The 10,209-nt window shown below is 42.7% G+C and overlaps 1 protein-coding gene across 1 annotated transcript; it reads left to right on the plus strand.

Moving 5' to 3' along the window:
* Positions 1-257: 257 nt before the first annotated feature.
* Positions 258-9,308, plus strand: LOC147972765 (uncharacterized). Its single transcript, XM_087523626.1, has 3 exons — positions 258-413; positions 522-665; positions 9,162-9,308. Exons 1-3 carry the CDS (start codon positions 258-260, stop codon positions 9,306-9,308), a joined length of 447 nt encoding a protein of 148 aa, XP_087379752.1.
* The last annotated feature ends 901 nt before the right edge of the window (positions 9,309-10,209 follow it).

Raw genomic sequence — 10,209 nt, forward strand, 5'->3', positions numbered from 1 at the left:
TCTGAATTTGTTTTACTCAGAAACGGAGATGTTTTTACGTTATTACTTTGTTCGGACTGGTTCCTCATGTGAAGACAGCGCTTGAGCACCGCCTCTCTTTTAAAGGTGTTGTTGTTGAAAAATCTCTTCGTTGTAGTCTGTTGATTGGGGATAATCGCTTTGTATTTATTTTCTTTTTTGTCACCTTGGCATAGCTTTGGTTTTTATATCCACGTATACATGCATGGTATACGAGGATAGACCGAGAGAGCCTGCAGATGGCGAAGCTCGAAGGCGGCAGCAAGAGCAAGGATGTCGACGAAGCCATGGAGAGGTGGCACAACCGTTCCTTGGGCCACCGGCTGTACGACGCCTTCACCGTAGCCGGCCTCCGCGTGGAGGCCATCGATCCCGTCCCTCCTCGCCTCACGACGGTACATACGTAGCGGACCATTCCGGCCGTGCTCACGGCAGTACTGTATGTTAGGAGCGTTGAACTGAACATGTGTATGCCTGTGTGCGCATGTCCGGCACAACCGAAGAGCGCCAGCAACCGCATGCATGGAGGCGCGGTGGCGTCGCTGGTGGACCTGGTGGGGTCTGCGGTGATCTTCGCCGGCGGCTCGCCGTTGACGGGGGTCTCGCTGGATATCACTGTCTCCTACCCGGGCGCCGCCCGTGCAAACGTACGATACGAGTGCATGTCTTCCTGCGTTTCATGTATATATATCTATCCTTAATTATTATTATTATATTTTATATATATATCTTTTCCTAATAATAATAATAATAATAATAATAAATAATTTAATAATTACTAATAAAGCACGGATTGACTCCGTGGGTTCACCGTCACAATACGCTTTTTCTCGTGAAATAAAACATATACTGACTCAGTGGGTTCACCGTCACAATACGCTTCTTCTCGTGATTTTACGCTTTCAATTTGAATTTAAAATATATTCGAGGTGGTACTAAATTTTGTATCTGCAATATTATCAACTCGATTGATGCTGTCGGGTTTATTGGAATCGACCCGCAGTCCACCGTAGCTGGACCGTAAGTGAAAAAAAAAAAGGTTTCGTACGATTGTTGCCCCGCACGAAAAGACGAGGGTTCCTCTGCTGCCGCCGCCGCGCCCACATCTTCTTACCCCCGGTGCTCGTCCTCTCCCCGCCGTCGCCGAATCCGGACGAGATCAGCAGGATCGGCTGCATCTCGCGCGACGCCTGGCTACTGTGCTCGGGGAGAAGGGAGAAAGTAGGAGCGGTGCTGCGACCTAGGCAGCAGCTCGCCAAGCCAGGCGGCGGCAAACGAGAGCCTCAGCCAAGATTGGCCGTCGAAGCAGAGGAAGAGAGTAGCTCCAGCCGGATACGAGCGGAGGACACCGATGGCTCTCGGCGGCCATCAACGGGGACTTGAGTGCCCCAGCCCCCAAAGCTCGCCTCATCTTCTACAGGCAACATGAGACGGCTTCCCTCCTGGCGCCCGTAGGCAGCCTCGGCTCGCCGCCGTCGGGATCTGGCCAACACTGGCTCCTAGCGTTGCATCCATCAGTCCCGGATTTCGCCGCTGCAGGATGCGAGGAAGAGGATGAGGTACGGCATGCAACAACGGAAGAAGGTGCAGAGCCAGCGACTCGATTTTGTTTGGTTAAAGAAGGTACAGGGCAACGGCTGTATTTAGATCATAATAGGATCAGTTTGCGTTGGTGGCGCAGTAGTGCTGCGTAGGAAGCTGCTTCAAGTCTTCACAATGCTGGGTGAAGCCGTCAAGGTGAGATGATCGATTGCTTCTTGTCCACTTTCACCTTATTTAAGATTACTGACCTGGTTCCTCTTATTTCTCTTGTTGATGCAAACCTGCTCACTTCACAAGCCGCGCTCACAACCACCATCGTAGACTTCGTGGCTGGCATGCTTATCTTGTTTTCCTTTCTGGATCAGGGAACAAATTGCTCGATCATAATCGTTTGTTTTTCTTTCTGTTCCAAGGAAGCACGGAAAGAGATGTTTCTATGCAGCATAACCCAAAAGTTTAATTTGAGGTATTCCATCAAGCGTATGTTCTATAGCCTCCATCCTATAGTTTATTTCCTTTGTTTCAGGTTGTACAGAGGAGCTCAGCGACAACTGTGGTGCTGCTAGAATTACATCAGCTACTAACTTACGTACATATCTAAAAAAACTGCAGCTCCAGCTCCATGTAGTAATGACTTAGTATATTCTAATGCTCATAGTTACTGATTTTTTTTACAGGTTAATTTAATCAATTCCATTGGCGTACTTTAGGAACGAGGCTGTATTGGGTGGTCTCTGACCGCCTGACGACAATACAGAGTCGCTGTAGTTGAGTTGTGTTCACGTAACACTGAAACTTGACATAGTTAGTATAAGAAGGTTTGGTTTACTTCCACTATGTTACTATTCAATCTATTTTATAAACATATTGATTAGCCATTCTGGCAAAGAGGCATCTTCAATATTTCAGAAATCTCTTTTCCAGAAACTCCAATTCTGCTTATAGGAATTGCGATACCCAATATTTCTCAATTTGCTGACAAGGCTGTAATATATGTATGCTTTACGCATGCCGATCGATTGGAAGAGTATTTTCAAGGATTCTGCTGCTTACTAACTTTTTACATCCATTGCACAAACTAAGCGTTAGGGTGACTGTTCCCTCTCATTAGAACTAAAACATATCTTCGTATTTTTTATAAGGTATTTCTCCCCAAAATTTTACCCAGACGATTCCCATGAAGTAATATATTTTGATATGTTTTTAAACTTCTAATTATGTACAGTACATTATTGTTGTGGTGTTGATCATATCAACCACGAAACAAGGTTTATATTTGTTTGAGTTCTTATTCTCTAATGATATAGCATTCACAGGTCCGGAGCACAATGCTAATTCATAGAAAGCATCTCTTGCTTGCGTTAATTCGACCTAGAGTTTTATGTTTACATGATGCTCCGAAAGAATTGTATATTGTTTATCTCCCACAAGGTATTTTTTGATTTATTATGTGTACTTCTGTATTCAATGTTTTCTTAAATTATTTGACTTTTTGCACATTATGCATTGACTGACCATGATCTATGTGCCCAGATAGCAATAGAATCATCTTTGGAAAAACTATTACTTGTGAAGATAAATAAAAGTTCCGTCTTACAAAATCAACTGATGTGCTGGTTGAAATTATCATGTTGGATAATATTTGCTTTTACTAGCAGTTGCAGTGCTCTTGTTATTTTATTTCCACAAATATCATCACGTTTCGCTATTGACGTCATGCTATATTCCTTGACTGAAAGCAAACCCTTTAATTGCAGCTGTACTAAGCATTCTTTCTGTCTATATCATGTCATGATTTTCTTACTAGCTATAGTGGTGCTCTTATTATTTTTATTTTCCAGAATTACTGTCATTTCACAGATGGTGTAAACCTTGTTCATGGCTAACTTATAGAATAGCAAACCTGGTTCATGGCTAACTTATAGAATAACAAACCTTGTTCATGGCTAACTTATAGAATAGCAGAAACAGATTTCAAAAACCATCAATATCAGGAACACTCTGACCATGTATTTGATTATGTTAAAGACCCAATATATGATGAGGTCCTGCATCTCCTGATGTTGAGCTATATAGACTGGTATTTCCAGTAAATTTTATTGACAGGCACTTTGGTGTCTCAGCAACCAGGTCGCCACCGACCACCACGGTGGCTCGCCGCGATGCCCTCCCGCCACCCTATGTACGACACCAGCAGCGAGATGGGCGGGAACTCTTTGGCGTGCCGTCACACAGGAACAACATACATCATACACTCTGAAGGACATGTTTGCCAGGCTTGACTTGACCTTGCCGCCTCTGTTGCTGGAGATCAGCCGAAGAGTTAGCTTATTGCCGCTTTGCTTCAATGCTCTTCGACTCTCCGTAATGAGCAGCTGATGGTGCTTGGACGAAACAATTGATCGGAAAATGGGTAGTGATGTACTGGTGGTCATGTGTCCGTCCACTAACTGTAAAACACCTAAGATGATTCTTCAGGACTTGATACATTCCAATTACACATTTGGGTCTTCTTCTTCTTACTGTGATACTTGGTTTTACTTAGTAATCTTAAGATCAACTCTTTGGATTTATAACTATATGTAGAGCTCAGGACCCGACCTTGCATGTGGCTGGTTTAATTTGTTTACTGGAAAAATTAGTTTAAAAATGATCATAGTTTACCACATGTTAACACTATTTTTGTTTCAAAAAAAATATGTTTGCACTTTTTTAAATCATAAAAATTTCCCCAAAATATTTCCATTTTTACTTTAAAAATTCATTTAGAAATGTATAAAAAAACAAGCATTTTTTGAAGAAAAAACATCTGTTGAAAATGTGTTTCTTTAGAGAAATGTTCTAATTTTCATAAACGTTTAAGATTCTTAAAGAAGTGTTCCAATTTTTATGTAAACCTTAACTTCTATTAAAAATAAGCAAATTTTCATGGTTTCCTGAAAAGCCAAAAAAAATGATTGACAAACTACTCCATGCAAAACTGCTCTTCCATCTAATGAAGAACCCTAAGTTGCCTTTTTCACGTCCAAACTTGATTCTACAAAAAGCAATAATCAGTTTTACCTTATCATCAAAGTTTATTAAAATTGGATATATAAAATGGTGCACAATGGAATATGAAGCTGGTTGTGCCTCTTTTTTCGCCCGGTGCAACGCACGGGCATTTGTATTAGTAATAATAATCTATCCCTAATAATAAAGCACGGATTGACTCCATGGGTTCACCGTCACAATACGCTTCTTTCCGTGATTTTACGCTTTCAGTTTGAATTTGAAACATATTCGAGGTGGTACTAATATTTTCATCTGTACACCTAAGACGTGTTTTCGTTCACCGTTCGCTGCGTCCTACCGACTTCAGCTTGTTCGCTGCGTCCTAACGACTTGGGCCTGCAGGCTGGGCCTGTTCGCTGCGTCCTACCGACTTGGGCCTGTTCGCTGCATCCTAACGACTTGGGCCAGCAGGCTGGGTCGTCGGCCCAGCTTTAGTGCAACGCGAGAAGAAGAAAAAAATACACGCGTGCATGAGGAATCGAACTCACAACCTACCATCCTAACGACTTGGGCCAGCAGGCTAGGTCGTCGGCCCAGCTTTAGTGCAACGCGAGAAGAAAAAAAAAACATGTGTGCATGAGGAATCGAACTCACAACCTACCATCTCGTAAAATAGACACCAGCCAGCTGAACTATACCAACCTATGTTATTTTGTAGCGGTTTGTTTTTTTATCAAAAGTACCATCTCGCCTTTCTAAAAGCATCATTAATTTATATACCTGTTCAAATTACCTATCATTAATCACCTTAATATACGCCTCGGAAATTGGTAATCGGAGGATGAGGAGTTGGTGGATTCTTGAAAAAAAGAGGAAATGAAGGATTGTGTAAGGCAGAAATATTGTGGGCAATCGAATGGGGCAAAAAGGAATCAATACTATTGTAGGATAATTAATTAAGGAATTGAGAAATATTATTGCATGCATGATAAAAGGATTCCTAAAAAATATGGTGGGCAATTAAACTGGAGAAATTAAGAGAGATTCCTCATACATCGCTACATATAATAAAAAGGTGAGTCCTATATGGGTTATTTAAGAAAGGGATCCAATGCATGCGTACTTGCATTGCACCTTGTACATGGGCGCCTTTTGCAACAAGGAACTTGCTAAAACGTGCATCCATCAGTAAACAGGGAAATTATCTTATGAAAATAGTCAATTTGGTTAATCACCATGTTAATTTCCTAATGCATCCATCATACTTTTTTTATGATTTTTTTCTGCATCCATCATACTTGCATTGGTAAGTAAACGGGATTCAGGCTAACTGGCGGCCAATTAAAAAGGAAACCTACGAGACACACTACATGCTTGCTGCATAATTAATATCCAAAAAAAAGAAACAAGTGACTTGCTGCTAGGCTATTGATGTTGTTTGCTAGCTGATTATAGGTATTACCTTAATGCATGCCTTCTATTTGATGTTACTAAAACATACTCTCAATCTCTTTCTCCACACCATCTTATGCATGCAATGACCACGACAACTATGTGCTTTCATTTTGTTTTCAGCTCCGCATGCTCGAGAATGGTCACAAACGCAAATCCCGCTTTTTATGGGTCCAAAAATTCTTTCGCAAAACAATTCATCTTTTTCTGGTTATTGGTTATCCCGTCTGAGCATGCAACATACATGATAAAACATCACATTTCAATGGAAGGTTGCATTAATTAATGCGAATAAGCTCACTGCCTGAGGTACACATAATGGTTCACTAAAGGCGGGAAGGAGGACAGTGGGGCTTAGGAGATGTTGATAACCGACATGGACAAGGAGATGAGGATGGAAGGAAATAGGTCGAGGGATGAGATAGGTAACAATGTCTCCCGTTGCAATGCAAGGGCATTTGTGCTACTAATAATAAAGCATGGATTGACTCCGTGGGTTCACCGTCACAATACGCTTTCTTCGTATGAATTTACGCTTTCAGTTTAATTTAAATCATATACGCGAGGTGGTACTAATTTGGGAACCACGTCGCTGCCGCCTGGTGTCGTTTCGCTCGGGAACGAGCGAGGAACTCGCTCGCCAGCCGCCCCATGCTTCGTGCGCATGGGCCTGCCCCAGGCGCCCTGGCCTAGCTCCGTCCGCGTGAACGCCCAGATCCACAGCCTTTTGGCCCAATGTGAGCACTGCCCGCTAATCCTCACCCGATGCACGTTTTGCTATTCCTCGCATGCTCCCTGTGTAGCCCAGTTCTGCAGGATTCGGCCCGACTATGTTTTTTCTCTGTCCGCTACGATTTCTGCCGGTGTTTGTTAAACTTGTGAAAAGGGAGAAGGTTCTGGTTAATAGATAGTCCCACATCGTCTTCTTATACTCAATCTCACCAGTTTAAATATGTTTATGAGTTGACGGCAAAAAGCAGCGTTGAAAGAGTTGGTCAGAGAAGGAATCAATGGGCATCCTGAAAAGGTGAGGAAAGATAGGAGGGAAGAGAGGAGACCGGGTCACAAGGGGTGAGGTGCACACCGGCAGGGTCGTGCTACTGCTGGTGCAGATCACCGGCTGGGGAGGGACCGGAGTTGAGAAACGGCGCGCGGATGACCAAGGGCGCCGAGGCCCGTCCGCGTCACGATACCACACGCAATCGTCCGATTCATGTGCCGCGTGGTTCCAAGCTTGCTGCACGTCTGGTTGATGGGAATTAGCAGGCCCATGCTACGCTAGCCTTCTTTTCCTACAAAAGCTCAGGTTTTATGCACCGGTACTAAATGTTTTAATCACCAAATAAAATACCGAATTAAAATGAGATTGGTTGCAAACTGTAGTACATATATGCTGAATGTCAAAACGTTTAGTACAAACTATACATTGCTTGCTCTTCACAAGATAAAACCGACATAAAACTGATTATTATTTCGCCATAATTAAAATCTAGACTCCCACGTCCCAAGAAATTACCATGCCCGTGGCGGGTAACGGCGAGCCGACTGCGACAGGGGTTATAGCAGTGGTCGTCGGTGTCGGCGAGCTAGGTGCAGCGACGAGGCGCATGAGGATAAATGCGAAACAACAAGTGTGTAAAGTGGATAGCGATTAACAGTTACAGGGAGACGGATCAGAATGCGGACCCTGTTTTTCTGTTTTTTTTTTCCTACATCCGGATGGCGCCTAGCACTGGCCAAAGAGATATCATTGTGGTGTCAACTACAATTAAAATGGGTTTATCGGTTGTGCATAATGTTAGGGATCGTAGCAGAAATTTAAAATTTTCTACGCATCACCAAGATCAATCTATGGAGTCATCTAGCAACGAGAGAGAGAGGAAGTGCATCTTCATACCCTTGAAGATCGCTAAGCGGAAGCGTTTAAGAGAACGGGGTTGATGGAGTCGTACTCATCGTGATTCAAATCACCAGTGATCCTAGCGCCGAACGAATGGCACCTCCGCGTTCAACACACGTACGGAGCGGAGACGTCTCCTCCTTCTTGATCCAGCAAGGGGGGAGAAGAAGTTGATGGAGATTCAGCAGCACGACGGCGTGGTGGTGGAAGTAGCGGGATCCCAGCATGGACATATGCTGATTGCGATGGAAGCCGAGGCAAACACACACCAAAAAACTGTATAAAACTCACAGACGCTTAAAAAATTGCCTCATGCGGATGACAAAATTAACTACACATTTGAGGCTTTTTTTGTTACCAAAAAATAATATTATGTGCAAACAATTAAAACATCTTTCCAAAAATATAATCAGGTGCAAACAATCAAAACATGTATGCTCATATTTCTAAATAAAATAAAATAAACTACACATTTAAGTTTTTGTTTTATATTTCCTACAAACATAGTTATATTTCAGGTGCAATGACCAAGGGAGATCATATAAAAAATAAAACTTCATTTTAGAAAATTAAATAAACTAACAATGAGATTTTGAATATTCATAAGAAAAAAATGAATATAGGGTCTCACCTAAAAGAAGTATTAGCCTGTTAGATTTCATCAATTTAATTTAAAATTGATACAGTAGGATAATGTTTTAAATTTTGAAATTTTGTTATTAATGTCATGAAATGAGATTTGGCATAGTAAAAATCTCTTATCCTATGCAGGAAGGGTACAATTCAAGCTAGAAAATCCACACTAGCAGTAGATACTCTATAGCTATCAATCCATGTACTCCCTCCGTTCCTAAATACTTGTCTTTCTAGGCATTTCAACAAGTGACTACATACGGAGCAAAATGAGTGAATCTACACTCTAAAATATGTCTACATACATCCGTATGTAGTAGTCATTTGAAATGTCTAGAAAGACAAATATTTAGGAACGAAGGGAGTACAAAACAATGCATGCCTTTGTAACTTTTTTTGGCACTATTAAACTTGAACAGGGAAATTAAGCTTTATTAATATTTCATATTCACGGTTTATGCTATTAGTGCTTCTCCGCTGTATTCAAATGGTGGGCGTATACCTGTGTGGGGACTTAAACCATCTTTTTAAGATTGAGGCATTTTTTTCCCGTTGCAACGCACGGGCCCTTGTGCTAGTACTAGTATAATCTTCCTTGTGACTAACAAACGGAAGCATGCAGGAGGAGATCGATATCGAGGCTCGGGTGCTCGGCCTCGGCGACAAGACGGGGTGCGTGACCGTGGAGGTGAGGAGGAAGGACAACGGCCAGGTGCTCGCGCACGGCCGCCACACCAAGTATCTGGCCAACGTCTCCAGTAAACTGTGAGGGTCCTTCCTATCATGGACGCATAAAACTGTTGTCTTTGCTAGCCAACTATGTTGATGAGAGTGGTTCTTCTACCGAGCACGGGATATTCCATGCATGGATTCATCCCTCGTCATTGCTGTGATAATTGTGCCGGTTGTTGTCAAAATTTATCTCGTTTCAAATGTTTCATTTGGCCTTTTTTCAACATGTATCATCATGTTTCGTTACGTATCTTTCCCTAATAATAAAGCACGAATTGACTCCGTGGATTCATCGTCACAATACGCTTTCTTCTCATGACATAATACGCTTTTATGATTTGTATAGACAAAATCGTAATATAAACGAGGTGGTACTAATTTGGGATCCACACGTTCTTATAGGATTTTCGTACGTAGTGAAAAAACAGTTCATCCTTTTTTCTCTCCATCTCACAAACCTGATTGGGCCTCTAATTGATTCCGTCAGGTTGACTCCATCATCTATTTTTTTTCGAGTTGGCTTTGCCTAAGAAAATATGTTTCTGTCCAGGACTAACAAAGAAACGTTTTCTCATGCCGTTCATACGACGCCTGTCTCAAGTTCAAACACAACTCCTCCTTCCCCCCATTGTCTTTTATGCCAACGAATCCTACCCTCCTCTTGAAACAGGCCCGCACAAATCCTTCCTCCCTCGTATGTCCGTCGTCGCCGCCACTGCCGCCAGCACCGGCCACCTCACCCCAGGCGTGGGACAGATCTAGGAATTAGGAGGGGATGGACGGAGTATAGCGAACAGGCCGACGGGGATGTGTTCTCTCCTCCCGCTACCAAATCCCGTGGGCGGGGCACCCGACCTCTAGACGACATCGGCGATAATAAGGACGGATGTGCATCCTGGCATCTCAACTGAATATGCGACCGACTCATCTCTCCGTAA

This window comes from Triticum urartu, chromosome 5A, assembly GCF_056163025.1.
Source record: "Triticum urartu cultivar PI428250 chromosome 5A, HENAU_Tu73, whole genome shotgun sequence".
In the NCBI taxonomy this organism is placed as follows: Eukaryota; Viridiplantae; Streptophyta; class Magnoliopsida; order Poales; family Poaceae; genus Triticum; species Triticum urartu.

Bases quoted from the DNA above. Each gene is read 5' to 3' on its own strand.
- LOC147972765 (XM_087523626.1), top strand. From the start codon at position 258: ATGGCGAAGCTCGAAGGCGGCAGCAAGAGCAAGGATGTCGACGAAGCC. The intron at 414-521 runs GTACATACGTAG...GCACAACCGAAG, and splicing joins TCCCTCCTCGCCTCACGACG to AGCGCCAGCAACCGCATGCA. The intron at 666-9,161 runs GTACGATACGAG...GGAAGCATGCAG, and splicing joins CGGGCGCCGCCCGTGCAAAC to GAGGAGATCGATATCGAGGC.